Source organism: Rhinolophus ferrumequinum, chromosome 6 (assembly GCF_004115265.2).
Source record: "Rhinolophus ferrumequinum isolate MPI-CBG mRhiFer1 chromosome 6, mRhiFer1_v1.p, whole genome shotgun sequence".
NCBI classification, from domain to species: domain Eukaryota; kingdom Metazoa; phylum Chordata; class Mammalia; order Chiroptera; family Rhinolophidae; genus Rhinolophus; species Rhinolophus ferrumequinum.
The window spans coordinates 81,086,326-81,101,177 of NC_046289.1; the positions used below are offsets into that span (position 1 = coordinate 81,086,326).

At 39.6% G+C, this 14,852-nt stretch overlaps 1 protein-coding gene across 6 annotated transcripts in view; it reads left to right on the forward strand.

Moving 5' to 3' along the window:
* The window catches only part of AKAP6 (A-kinase anchoring protein 6), a 453,949-nt gene that overhangs the window by 195,237 nt on the left and 243,860 nt on the right, over positions 1-14,852 (forward strand). For all 6 annotated transcript variants that reach the window (XM_033108067.1, XM_033108066.1, XM_033108071.1 and 3 more), the window contains one exon: positions 5,074-6,837. In XM_033108067.1, coding sequence (XP_032963958.1) covers positions 5,074-6,837 — 1,764 coding nt within the window. The remainder of the gene's footprint in view (positions 1-5,073; positions 6,838-14,852) is intronic.

The following is a 14,852-nucleotide window of genomic DNA, read 5'->3' on the forward strand; positions in this document are numbered from 1 at the left end:
TTATTGTTTGGTGGAATATGTTCATCATGCACTTATTTGAATTAGTATCATTCATGAAGTGGAAGCCCAAGAAATAATGAAAAGCCGCCGAAGCTAAGTTATTGGTCCTGGCCACTGTTTTCATAGCTATGTTGGAGTTTTTATTAAGTCGTATCCATTAGAGTTCTCGCAGTAGTATCCATTAGGTGAGCTCAACAATTATCTACTGATTTGACTGGAAGCAATTTCATGCGTTTTCATGTTTGAAGTCACGTTATTAGTCTTGTCATAAAGATGCAACAATGTGTTGAATGAGGGGTATTGGGGAGAGTGGAATCTTAGCCGTCTGCTTTGTGGATATTTTCCTATGAATTGAAGTTCTGTTTCCATTACCGTCCTTCTTGAAGCGATGGCTTCCGGACCTATTTTTTTTTGTGTTCCTACTGGGACTCCATGAGAACCTTTCCAAGACTGCTTAGTTTTATTTGTTTCTGGAATTTTAGAAAACAGGAAGGAAATTAAGATAAAGTTCTTTGGCTTTATCAGAATAAATTCAGCTGTGGAAGATTTGTAGACTGACGAGGGAAATAGCATAAAACACGCTGGTAAACTAGAATAGTAGAAGTCCTTCCAATAAAGGTGAGTTCATTTTTCTCTTTTCGGAGGTTAGTTGAGTTTCCGAGCCACCCTAAAGAATAACTTTGAAAGTTGAGAAAGTGGCAACTTTTCTCTCTCTTCCTGTTCTTGCAAAAACAAAATGTATGGGTTTTATTCTTTTATTTAAATATTCTTTTTATTTAAATATAAGACCATATCTTATAAGCAAATTGGCAAACACCTTACTAAAACAAAACCAACTGAGCAAATAAAAACACTTTAGGGCAGAGTTCGACATTATGTAAAAAACGTGTAATGCTGTAATTTTCTGTATTTCAGATACTGTAGTATATTTATTGTTTTATTTATTTAGGAGGATAAGGGATATTAAAAATGATTCAAGTTTATAGATGGAAAAAACTGAATTTAAGAGAGGCTAAGTGAATGCTTTGTAGGTAAATAAGGACATAAATCTAGGATAATTAGATAAAACAAAACCAGCTCTTAACTGATCTCGGTTGTAATAATAATTCTTTCTTCCCTTTCTCTCTTCCTCCTTCCCTCCTTTCTCTCCCGCTTTTCTTTCTACCTTTCCTAAATATTTATTGCTTTCTAACTATGTAGAAGGCACTAGGCATTTAAAGAAGAATAACACATGTTAGGAATCACCTTCAAAGTTTTGTTAGCTCCTCAAACAGTTTTAGGAGATGGGCGGGGCAAGTGCTGTTATCCTTATTTTACAGAGGATTATATTGTATCCATCTTACAGATACCAGGACTGAGGTTAAGAGAGGTAAAGTCACACAGGTAGTAATAACTATTAATAATATTAGCACAGTAGCAAACATTGATGAAGAAGTAACCTACCCCCTGAGGCTTTATTACTTACATGCATTAGAAAACTATCTGGGACATCAGTCCAGAAGAAAGCAATGGGACTAAATATATTAATATTACTAAGCAATATTTTAAGAAATAAAAGTCATTATTCATTCACTCTGAGAAGAACTTTCTTTTTTAAAAATTGCCTCTGCATGGTGACATCTGTAAAAATACTTTTGAAGAATGCTTTTTAATAACCAACTGGGTTTTTAAAAAAAATATTTGGGTAGATGCTTGTCACTTGGTCTTTCGGGTATGAAATGGATATGCCATGTGCTGTTTTTTTTTTGTTTTTCAGGATGGGATTTTTTTTTTTTCACATCAAAAAATGCAGTATGAACTAAAAATAGTTACCCTGGAGTAATAATTAGCATGCACAGAAATATTTGGCCTGGTTGGGAACAGGATGGGAGAAAGTTCCCTTTGGAACATTAAGTGTTTTTGAGGATGATATTTACTTTTCCAAACAAAGGACTGGCTAGGGAAGGGATCTTCAGGGGAAGACTTAGGAGGAGGCAGCCAGACCTTATCTGAGATGTAGTCACGTGCTGTAGATTCAGCTAAACATCATTTATCGAGTGCCTGTTAGTTTTGAGCAAGATGGTATCCCCGGTCTCAAATTTCTTTTTCTCTACCCATTATAGAAACACTTTTCCTTAATGCCTCTTTAACACCACTCAGGTAGCTGTAGTTCTGTGCCTTTATGATAAATATGATAGAAAATAATGCAAATTTCAACTAGTTAGTAATGTAAGTACCAACTTATGGGACAGCTTTCGAACTTAACCATCCCTTATAATACTGTTTTTGTAAAGGAGTAAGTTCTGAGGACTAAATGACAAAATTTAAAAAAAAAAAAAAAAAGGTTTTTTTTTTTTTAAAAAATACAACCTGCTTTTAAATTGGAATTTCCACCTTTACTCTCTTAAAAATTGTATAAAGTATGACTGTTATTTGGCTGGCTCATTCCTTGGTATTTTTGTCTTCTTACTTTATTATTTAAAAAGCCTCATCTAAGTACGAAACATAAAAGCCACACAATTCCATTTAGATCACTTTGGCAGTTAATATTATTTTCTCACTTTGTACAGTATAGTATAGCATAGGGATACCTCTCATTTTGATTAAAATTTCTCCCTAAATATCCTTGAATAGTAAAAATAATATCATTAAGTGAACATTCGTTGAGCACCTATCCACGTACCAGAGTCTTACATATATTATCTCCTTTATGCCTCAGAACAGGCCTACAGCATGGCTTATCATTTCCTTTTGACAGATTAAAGAAATAGGGCTTAGTGACCTCAAACTACTGAGTCATGGTCACGTGGCTAATTGGTGCTAGAACTAGAATTTGACTCTGAAGCTTGAGGCTTTTAATCACTGGAGTCAACTAAAACTACGTAATCAGAAGATGAACTTACAAGAAGGCATAGAGCTACATTCTAAAATGTCATTATTCCTTTGTTTATTCAACAGATGTGTCTTTGAGAGCTTAGGTCACTGTGCTAAGTGTTGCAGGCATCCTGGTGAATCACCTATTTGCTATGTGCATGCCAACTAGTGGGAGAAACAAGTTAGCCAAATAATTACAATAATATTTACTTAAAGATTGAGATAAATGCTTAAAGGAAAAACAATATAGTTTTACAAGAAATATAGCTTATAAGAAAATGTTGTAACTTAGGTGGGGATTTGGAACTTTGAAGAAGTGAAACTTGATCTGAGGTTTGAGGGGCAAGAGTCCATAGTTAAGGGGGGAAACTTTCCTGATAGAGGAAATAAAGGCCCTGAGGCAGGAGGAACACAGTGTGTTTAAAAACTGAAAGGAGGACACTCACAGCCAGAAAGGGGAATGGAGAGCAGCTTGAGAGAAGCCTCTTCATGTTTTTCCTTGGGAGGGTTTGGGTTTTTAACCAAGCAGGAGGAGGCTATTAAAGGACTTTAAGCAGAGAATTAATAGTAACAGATTTGCAAAGGTTACTCTGATGGCAATTGGAGAAAAAACTGGAGGAGGGAGGATGTCAGTTTAAAATAATATGCAATGAACTAGAGACAACTTCGGTGCAGAGGTCAGTGTTGACTGTGGGTCAGATGGCCTCCGTTTAAGCCTAGGTTGGCCCTTATGTGAGAGGCCATTTGCTAGTTAATCACCTTCTTTTGGCTCAAGTGCTGCTTGTGTAACACAGGGACAATAGTACAGACCCCACCCCAGAAGAAAGTTTTGGAGAGGATTAAATGAAAAAGTAGTAATCGATCATCCCTATTTATAGATGAGGAAACTTAGATGAGGGGCTTAGAACTGTGAAATGAGGCTTTTCATCCTTGTTATTAATCTGGATGTTTGGAGTAAGAATGAAGGGAGTAGGAGACAAAGACAAGGTAAAGGTCTAAAGGAAGAGAACCTTCTAAAAACAAAACAAACAAATGAACGAAATATCTCATGTCAGGTCCTGGAGAGGCGGGATCTTAGAATAACCTGGTTGAAAGGACACAGGGTCCAGCAGCTCCATGAAATCCAGCTTCAGTTTGGTCACCCCTTTCCTCCTCCAGGAGAACAGAAGTCTGGGAATGGAATGTTTTAGTTTCCTTCCTTTATCTCTTAGAGGGCTAGGTTACACCAGGCTGTCCTAAAGCCTTACAAGCACAATAGGATTCCAGGGACACTTCTGTCCCGAACAAATCACCAATCAAAAATCTCCCCATATGTTGTGTGATGTCAGAAACTGCCTTAGGAATGAGACAAAAATCCTTAATCACATAGTTAAAGGTCAGAAAATTAAAAACCCTTGTAATACTATTTTTCAGCAAAGCAGAGGTTCAAATGCGCCTACCTGGAATTATAAATAACAAGGGAGGTGGGCACTTGGTGTCTAACACACACCGATGGGAACCGGGGGGCGTGGGGGTGAGTGGGTGGGGATGGGGAGAGAAATGCACGCATAGGGAGTGAATGGGAGCTAAGATGATAACATTTTGATGCTCATGAATTTTCTCCAGGATTTCCTGTGTGAACCTCTAAAAAGAATGGGGACAAAAGGAAGTTGGTTTTGAACGGTTTTGATGTATACAAATTCAGGAGTTTACCGTCCCGTGATTTGTGGATATGTACTTAACATGATAGACTCAGTACAGTTCACTACTCCAGTTTAAACATATTTATTGAGCCCCTACTATGAATTAGCCACTGTGATAGGTGAAGGAGTGACAGCAGTAAGCAAAAGGGACATTCATGGAGAGTTTACTCTTAAATTACTTTGCTCCCAGAAATTTTATTATTAAAGCATCACCTAAGAAATGCTTATTAAATGAACAATATACTATTTTAAGATAAAGCATTAAGGCAAGAAGATATTTTTGGCTTGACCTTGACATTCCTATAACGGCTTTATTCTCCAGATTAAAGAAAAATCCTTAAATATTTAAGAACAGGATACTATATAAAGCCCTATGGCAATTGATTAATAATATGCTATTCTGTATGTCAAACCGGAAGCAACTGAGACTGATGCATTTTTTTACCTTTATAGCGGCTTCTACTGAGGTTTCATTTGAATGGCAGTTGAGTGTAATTGATGTTCCATTTACTGAAACCATTGCCCTTGTGTGTTTCAGGGCCGGCTCGATTCTCTAACGGAAGTGGATGACTCAGGACAGTTAACTATCAAATGCTCTCAAAACTACTTGTCTCTGGATTGTGGTATTACTGCTTTCGAACTGTCTGACTACAGTCCAAGTGAGGATTTACTCGGTGGACTGGGTGACGTGACCTCTAGCCAGGTCAAAACCAAGCCCTTTGACTCTTGGAGCTACAGTGAGATGGAAAAGGAGTTCCCTGAGCTTATCCGAAGTGTTGGGTTACTTACGGTGGCTGCTGACCCCATCCCTTCCAACTGCAGTGAAGCAGTTAGTGAAGAGGCATCTCAAATGTCTCTTTCAGCAGATGACAAAGGTGGATGTGAGGAAAACAATGTTTGCACAGTCGAGGAGCAACCAGGCTTCACGCAGGGGACGTCGTCTTCAGTGGAAGCTCTGCCAGTTGCTGTTCAGTCTTCTTCCGAGACTGTGAAGCAAGAGTCCAATTCCTCCCCCCAACTTGGAGCCAAGAACCAACAGCCTCTTCCTTATGAAAATGCAACCCCGAAGCGGTCCATCCGAGATTGCTTTAATTATAACGAGGACTCTCCCACACAGCCCACATTGCCAAAAAGAGGGCTTTTCCTTAAAGAGGAAACTTTCAAGAATAATCTGAAAGGCGCTGATGGGAAGAAGCAGATGGTGGACCTCAAGCCTGAGATGAGCAGAAGCACTCCCTCACTGGTGGAGCCTCCTGACAGATCCAAGCTTTGCCTGGTGTTACAGTCTTCCTACCCCAGCAGCCCTTCCGCTGCCAGCCAGTCCTATGAGTGTTTGCACAAGATGGGGGTTGGGAATCTTGAAAACACAGTCAAAAGTCACATTAAAGAAATCTCCTCCAGCCTGGGAAGGCTTAACGACTGCCATAAAGAGAAACCTCGACTTAAAAAGCCACATAAGACCCTAGAAGAGGTGCCTCTGTGCCGACCACCTGAACGGGGGACTGGTTCAGGCAAACAGACTGAAAACACGAGCAGCTCAGCAGTGCCCAATGGAATTCTTCCTTGCACTTCCAAGGCCGTAGAGGGGCCAGACACAGATTCTGCTTCCACATCCTCACTTGAGCCGTGTAATCAGAGAAGTTGCAAGGCCAGATTCCCCGTGCAGTCAGAAACATCCAGTTCGCTACCTTGTACTCAAAGCAGTGAATCCACTGCTGGCTCAGACAATATTATGTCCCCGGGACCCCTTCTTTTAAAACACAAAAGCCAAAAAAGTTACTCCTCCTCTCCAAGTCATGTCACCAGGAATGGTCAGGTTGTGGAGGCCTGGTATGGCTCCGATGAATACCTGGCACTGCCCTCTCACCTGAAGCAGACAGAAATACTAGCTTTGAAGTTGGAAAACTTGACAAAGCTTCTGCCTCAGAAACCCAGAGCAGAAATGATTCAGAATATTGATGACTGGGAACTGTCTGAAATGAATTCAGATTCTGAGATCTACCCAACGTACCATGTCAAGAAGAAGCATACGAGGCTCGGCAGGGTGTCACCAAGCTCATCCAGTGACATAGCCTCTTCGCTGGGGGAAAGCATTGAATCTGGGCCCCTGAGTGACATACTTTCTGACGAGGAGCTGTGTATGCCTCTCTCTGGTGTGAAAAAATACATTGACCTGAAGTCAGAGAGAGCTTCCTCTGAGAAAAATGAGAGCCATTCCACCACGAAATCTGCTTTAATTCAGAAACTGATGCAAGATATTCAGCATCAAGACAACTATGAAGCCATATGGGACAAAATAGAGGTAAGCTGATTTTCTTATCTTACATGATTTTTGGAAGTAATGCTGGGAAAAGTTCCATCCCCCTCCTCCCCATTATAAAATGTGTTGGTATTTTTGGTAAACCTAACTGATTCTCCAAAGAAAGAAAAGAAAAAGCACAACGATCACTGTATTGTGACAGAGTGTGTATCGTTAGGAACTGCCCTGGTTAGTGCATTCGCTTGATGTGCCCCTATGGGATATAGAATTCTCTGTTGATATTGCTCAAGCCTAACATGGCTCCAGATAAGTGGTGGACCTCCTTGGCTGGAATACAAAATAAAGTAGAACAGTAGCTGTGCACACACCAGTACCTCAGGAATATGTGAATGGAACATTCCAGTTACCCTCAGTGCTTTTAGTTCTAACCCGAGGATAGCCTCCACACCTCTGATGTTAACTTCCTGTGGAAATAGACCAGATAGATGTGTCTAATTAGGGGAATCTTTGTTTTTCTTCCGTCTTCCTCGTCTTTGAGGCCTCTGGCTAATAACCATGCTACCTATACTCTGTACCATCCATGGGCTCTGAGATGAGGAGTTGATATTTTGGGTAAATTTGTACTTTTAGAATGAATTATTAGATTTGAGAACAGACATCAAAATTCTCAGGACTGAACTCCGTTAGATAAGATGTGATGTAAGACACTGGATAAAAGTATATAGTACTCCCCCCTTATCCACAGGGGATACCTTCCAACATCCCCAAAGGACACATGGCACTGCGGATGGTACCGAACCCATATACTATGCTTTTTCCTATACATACATAACTACGGTAAAGTGTAATGTATAAATTAAACACAGTCAGAGACTAATAACAATAACTAATAAAATAGAACAACTATAAGAGTATACTGAACCAAAGAGTATGTGAGTGTGGTCTCTCTCTCTCAAAATACTGTGATTGTAATCAATCCTTACTTGTGGTAAATGGCTGGTGTCACTTGTTTTGAGGAATCCCTTGCTGAAGACTTCGTCTAGACTGGATGCTCTCTGGGGCCACACGCTGCCGTCACCCGGAATGTGTCTTCTGTTCATCTCTTCCACCCACAAATTAAATGCCTTTTCCATCTTAATTAAGCACTTTGCACGCATTGTGGACCTAATTTTTTCAGTTTGAGGTGGGACAGCAAAACCATCACGAATTTCTTTTTTCTTTCTTCACAATTTCATGGATAGAAGATTCATTTGTGCTGTAGATCTTAGCAACCCGAGCAACTGACTTTTTTTTTCTCTTTTATGAATTATGTTGAAAACGTTCACCTTTTCACTTAAAGGAAGCACTTTACGGCTTCTCTTTGGTGTATCCGAATTGCCAGCATCACTCCTCTTGTGCTTTGGGGCCATTGTTAAGTAACATGAGGGTGACTTGAACACAAGCCCTGTGACACTGAAACTGAGACGGTCGCTCTGGTAATCCAGGTGGCTACTAAGTGACTGCCCGGCCTCTTGTGGCTTGCGGAACAAGCAGAGCATGTCCCCCCCAACCCCGACCCCGTAGGATCTTATCAGTCCCCTCTGCCTGTGTCCTCTTCAAAAGGTGCCTTCATTTTTAATTCCTTCACCTCTCCTGGGTTTTTGCTCATATCCACTTCTCAGGGAAGACTACCTTGACCACCTTTTAAAAGGTGTAATCTAATTTTCCTTTTTTTCCTACAGCTCTCAGCATAGTCTGTCATTTTATATAATTCTCATATTTGGTATGTTGATTATTTTTTATTTGTCTCCCCTGCTAGAATGGTAGCTCCATGAGGGCAGGGATATTTATCTGTTTAGTTTGCTAATGAATCTCATGTACCTAGAATAGTACCTGGTACATAGTAGATGCTCAATCAAGATGAATGAATGAATGAATGCATCTCGATTTTAGGGCAGAGGAAACTGTGTTCAGAGAGATGAAATTTCCTAAGCTGCACAGCTAATAAGTCAGAGAGCCAGACTTCAAGCCCCATCGCCTTTGCTCTTCCCACTAGATAAAGTCTTCAGAAGAGACAAATTCCCTGAGAGAATGAGGATGGATGGAGAAGTCAAGAAGGGTGACAAATGCATTTCAATTTGTAGATCAGTTATGAGGCAGGAATTAGGAAGAGGCCCAGCTGTGGGGAGCAGGAAGGGGCAGAGAGCATTCTTGGGTGTTAAGTAAATGAAGGGAGAAGAGATGTTTAGCAAGATGGATATTAAATCCGTTCTTTGCAAAAGGGAGATCAAGAAGAATAAGGACAAAGGAAAAATCCAGCCTTTAGCTTTGTTTCAAAGAGTCAATGAGGACCTTAGAGAAAAAGGGACTTAATGAAAAAGTAGAAGTAGAAGTTATACTATAGATGATTAAGGAGTGAGAGAGAATCATTCCTTAACAGCTCAAGGAATTGGGTTGTGAAAGCAGTATATGAGACAAAGGATGATAGATGAAAGTAAAGTCAAATAACAATTTCTTTTAAAAAAATTAAAGCTTATTTATTTATTGAAGCTTATTCCAGGCGGGAATTCCCACCAGTTCTCAGGATTTTTTTTCACTTTCCTCTTCCCGAAGACTGAGAAAGGTTGGTCAGGAAATCAGGAAAATTGGCTCCTTGAACCCCGTAATAACCACAATAGAAAATAAACGTACTACTCACAATGTATCTCTTAGACGTTTTTCCTATTTATCGCTAGGGTTTCTGGGCAGGAATTCCCACCCATTCTTGGGAATTTTCTTCTCTTTTCCGTTCCCGAATCCCGAGAAAAGTTGGTCAGAAAATCAGGAAAATCAGCTCCTTGAACCCAGGTGGTTGGTAGTATTAGCTGTCACTTTGTGGAAACGATTCATCGTGGAGAACAGAATACAGGTTTATATCTCGGGATTCGGGAACAGGAAAGCGAAAAAAATTCCTGAGAACGGGCGGGAATTCCCGCCTGGAAACCCTATTTGAAGGCAGTAGCAAGAGAGCTGGAGGTGGCTGAGAAGAGTATATAAATGTGGCATACACCGAGACAAGAAAGGGGGCGTGGGGAGCTCCGTGAGATGGATTCTGGCTTGATACCAAGAGTTATAAAATACTGAAGAATCCGTCCTGCGTCTGATTCCACCTCTACCAGAAGAGCAGGGGTGTGTTTCCTACTCTCATCGCTCCCTAGGTTTTCCCCTCTCTTCTCTCTGGGTCACCCAGACCACAAGGCAGAAGGCACGCAGAAGCCCACTAACAGTGACGGCTCTGGAGCTTTGGCAGAGTCCCTGGGATCACACGTTAGTGACGAGTGTGTTAGGTGCCTTTTCGGCTGCGTCCACTCTGCACTCCTCATATGTGTGTCTCCTTTAGTAGGCTGGTTTTGCGAATGTGAAAGGTTTCTTTTTAGTGCATATTTCCTATTTGTTAGGAAAATTAATTTCTTTGAGTAGATAATGTATTCACGTGGTTTAAAAAACATATGTTTAAAAATATCCAGTAAAAACTCTGTCTCATCCTTATTCTTCATCTTGTGTTCCCACTTCTCTCTAGGTGATCATTGTTTTTAGTTCTTCGATTCTTTAAGAAGGTCTTTACACATATGCAAGCAAATGCAAACGTATTGATTAAGCAGTATTTTAAAACCCGGGAAAACAGTTGCAAACTATCCTTCTCCACAAATAAAAATGCCTCCGTTAACTCTGTGAGTTCTTAAATGGTGGTCCCTTTCCCAGTTTCCCTGTGGATGTTGAGGACACTTTGCTCAAAAGTGGCTGATTTCCTCTGAACCTTTTGTGTGGATTAAGTAATCAGCATCTCAGGTCTGAGTGCATACCTCCTACGAGAGCTTCTCAAGACCTAAAATTGAAAGTGAAAAACTGAATCAAGCCATTGTGTTATGATGCATTCAAAAAAATAAATAGAACTGCCCTATGACCCAGCAATTCCACTTCTGGGTTTTTACTCCCGCAAAACCCCAATACACTGATTCAAAAATACATATGCACCCCCGTGTTCATTGCAACGTTATTTACAATAATCAAGATATGGAAGCAGCCTCAGGGCCCATCGATAGATGAATGGATAAATAAGTGGTTAGAGTGATTTTACCCAGCGATAAAAAAGAATGAATGCTTGCCATTTGTGACAACATGAATAGACCTAGAGGGTATTATGTTAAGTGAATTAAGTCAGATAGAGAAAGACAGATACCATATGATGTCACTTATATATGGAACCTAAAAAACAAACAAACAAAACAGAAACAAACTCATAGATACAGAGAACAAACTTATAGTAGCCACATGAAATGGGGCTAGGAGGATGGGTAAAAGAGGGAAAGGGACTCAGATGTACAAATTGCCAGTTATAAAAACAGTCACGGGGATGTGAAATACAGCACAGGGAATATAGTCAATAATATGGTAATAACCATGTATCGTGCCAGGTGGGTACTAGACTAGTCAGGGAATTTCATAAATTGTATAAATGTCTAATCACTATGTTGTACACCTGAAACTAATATAATATTGTATGTCAACTGTAATTAAAAAATTAAAAACTATTAATAGAATAAAAGTAATGAAGGGAAAGGAGAGCAGGACGTATCTGGAGCAGATGGAATCAAACAGAATGATGAAAAATTAACAGCATGATATCTGGATGTATGTGATACAAGTAGTGGGCGTTGGCAAAGTATAGCTCATGGACCAAATCTGGCCCAAATGCCTAATTTTTAAAATAATGTTTTACTGGGGCATAGCTGTGCTCATCACCTATGACTGCTTTTTGCTGCAATGACAGAGTTGAGTGGTTGTAACAGAGACCAATGGCTTGCAAAGCCCCAAATATTCACTACCTGGTCCATTATAGAAAATATGTGCTGGCCCCTGAGGTGGATAATCACTGATGCCAGATGAACACCTGGATGATTCCTAATGGCGGCTGGCAGGATACAGTGCTGTGTGGCGCCACCTCAGTGAAGCGTTTCAGGAGATCTGTCCTTTGAGATATAGTGCCAGCTTCATTTCTCATATCCCGGGCTTCCTGCTCACCCTAAGTTCTCAAAACTCATCCTGGAAGACATGGCGCTGTTAGGTGGAACTCATTGGTCCCAAGTTGATGGATGCATGGCATGGCTGACCCCTTTTCTCCCCAGAGATATAACTGTCTTTAAGTGCAAGATTCAGGCATCTCAGCTACAGTTCAGTGGCCCAGCTGTTGTTAGCATTTTATCTCAGGGATATCTCTAACCCGATTTTAAAAACTTCTTTGGAGCCAGCTAAGGATGTCCTTGCACGTAAGTTATTTCGGATTCAGTGCAGCAAATACTTACCGTCTTTCCCCGAAAATAAGACCTAGTCAGACCATCAGCTCTAATTCGTCTTTTGGAGCAAAAATTAATATAAGACCTGGTCTTATTTTACTATAAGACCCGGTCTTATATCATTTATATAATTGGTATAAGACCATTATATATAAATGATATAAGACCGGGTCTTATATTAATATTTGCTCTAAAAGATGCATTAGAGCTGATGGTCTGGCTAGGTCTTATTTTCGGGAAAACATGTAGCTAATTGCTTGCTCTGTAACGAGGCTATATAAAATTACATTCAAGTCTGTGGTAAGAGTACAAAGGCAGCTGCTGCCCAGACGTGGAGCTGGGGAAAAGTCGGGAACACCAGAACATGAATGCAGAAAAGGCATGGTCCTAGGATTAACTTGGCACTGATTTCTGCATTTCTTTTTCCAGAGGTAAAATGGTCCAGACAGGACCCATCCTGTCTTTCACCCTCATTTTGGCCGTATGTTGACACATCAATGATACCACACTGATGGTGGCAGTCATTAAAGTAATATTGTGTTGTCCTGAGCTGTCTTTTCTTTTCCTTTTTTCATTGTTATTGTAAAAAACATGTAACATAAAATTTGCCATCTTAACCATTTTTCAGCATACAGTTTAGTAGTGTTAACTATATTCACATCATTGTGAAACAGATCTCCAGAACTTTTCATCTCACAAATCTGAAACCATACCCATTAAACAACTGCCCTTTCCCTCTCTTCCCCAGTCCCTGGTAACCATTCTACTCTCTGTTTCTATGAATTTGACTACTTTAGATGCCGCGTATAAGTAGAATCATATAGTATTTGTCTTTTTGTGACTGGCTTATTTCACTTAGCATAATGTCCTCAAGGTTTATCCATGTTTAACCATATGACAAGATTTCCTTCCTCTTTGAGGGCTGAAAAATATTCCACTGTTTGAATGTACCACGTTTTATTTATGCACTCATCTGTGGGTGGATATTTGGCTTGCTTCCCCCTCTTGGCAATTGTGAATACTGCTGCAATGAATATGGGTGTGCAAATTTCTCTTCGAGACCTCATTTTCAATTCTTTTGGGTGTATATACAGAGGTGGAATTGCTGGATCATATGATAGTTCTATTTTTAATTTTTTGAGAAAACTCTGTACTGTTTTCTGTAGTGTTTGTTCCATTTTACAATCCCAACAACAGTATGCAAGTGTTCTAATTTCTCCATATCCTTGCCAACATTTGTTATTTTCTGGGTTTGTGTGTGTGTGTGTGTGTGTGTGTGTGTGTGTGTGTGTGTGTGTTTGATAGTAGCCATCGTAATGGGTGTGAGGTGGTATCTCATTGTGGTTTTGATTTGCATTTTGCTGATGATTAGTGATACTGAGCATGTTTTCATATGCTTATTGGCCTTTTGTATATTGTCTTTGGAGAAATGTCTATTCAAATTCTTTGCCCCATTTATAATTGGGTCATTTGAGTTTTTGTTGTTGAGTCATATGAGTTCTTTATATATTCTGGATATTAACCCCTTATTATATATATGATTCACAAATATTTTCTCCCATTCTGTACGTTGCCTTTTTCACTCTGTTTATTGGGTCCTTTGAATCACAGATATGTTTAAGTAGAATGATGTAGTCCCATTTGTCTATTTTTGATTTTGTTGCCCATGCTTTTGGTGTCATATCCAAGAAATCGCTGCCATGTCTGAAGTCATGAAGCTTTTCCTCTGTCTGTGTTTTCTTCTAGAAGTTTTATGTCTTAGGTTTAAGTCTTTGAATTCATTTTTCTTTTGTATCAGTGTGATCAGCTATCATGTTTTAAAGATCTCACCCCAGGCTTTCTTGTAGGAAGGGACACAGTTTCGAGGCTAAAGCCAAGTCATCTTCTGGAATTTATCTTTAAAAAACAAACAAACAAACAAACAAAGACATGGGAGTCACTCCTTTTTTTAAAAGTCCTGGCTATTCTTGACTTGATTTGTAATTTGAATAAGTCCCATTGAAAGACAGTTGTTTCTTTCTTTATTCACTTCAGAGTAACTTATAATCAAGGTGTACTATAAATTTAATTCTCAACTGCCTTTGATGTTTCTTTTATACCAACCATGTACCAGTCTTCCTAGTATTGGTGAAGTAGTAGTCTACTTCTTGACGTTGACAATGATCTCTTAAGAGCATCCTATCGGATAGGAAGCATTTTAAGGTCATCAGATTCCATGGTTCTTCACTGGCATTTCATTCTGTATGTACCTTTCCCTTATGCTCACCTTTTCCTTCAAATGCTAGTCTTCCTCTTGTCTCTGAATTCGCTCCCTTTCTTGTATTTTCTCTCCCATTCCCTTTTTTGCTTTTCTTATGGACTATATAATTTTCAATTTCTGGCACCTATTTTCCTTTTAAACTCCACTCCTCCCCCGCCCCCCGCCACCGCCAAGAGTATCTTATATTTTCTCCCTCTAATATCATTCTAGAGAATCTCCGATTCCAAATATGAGAACACTATGAGATGGGTCTCCATCACCATTCAAGCTTGAACTCTTGATCTTTTCAGTGCATTTCTTAGTGTATTCAGAGAGTTGAGGAATTGTTTAGATGGAAGAATAAAGACAACAGAATTTAGTTTAAATATATAGGAACAAGCCAGATTCTTAAACATTTGAGCAGGCTCAGCTTTGTAATTAAAAATGAAAGATTCAAGATTCCTAAAGGATCGGACATTGAACATGAGTTGGTAGTCGAGATGATT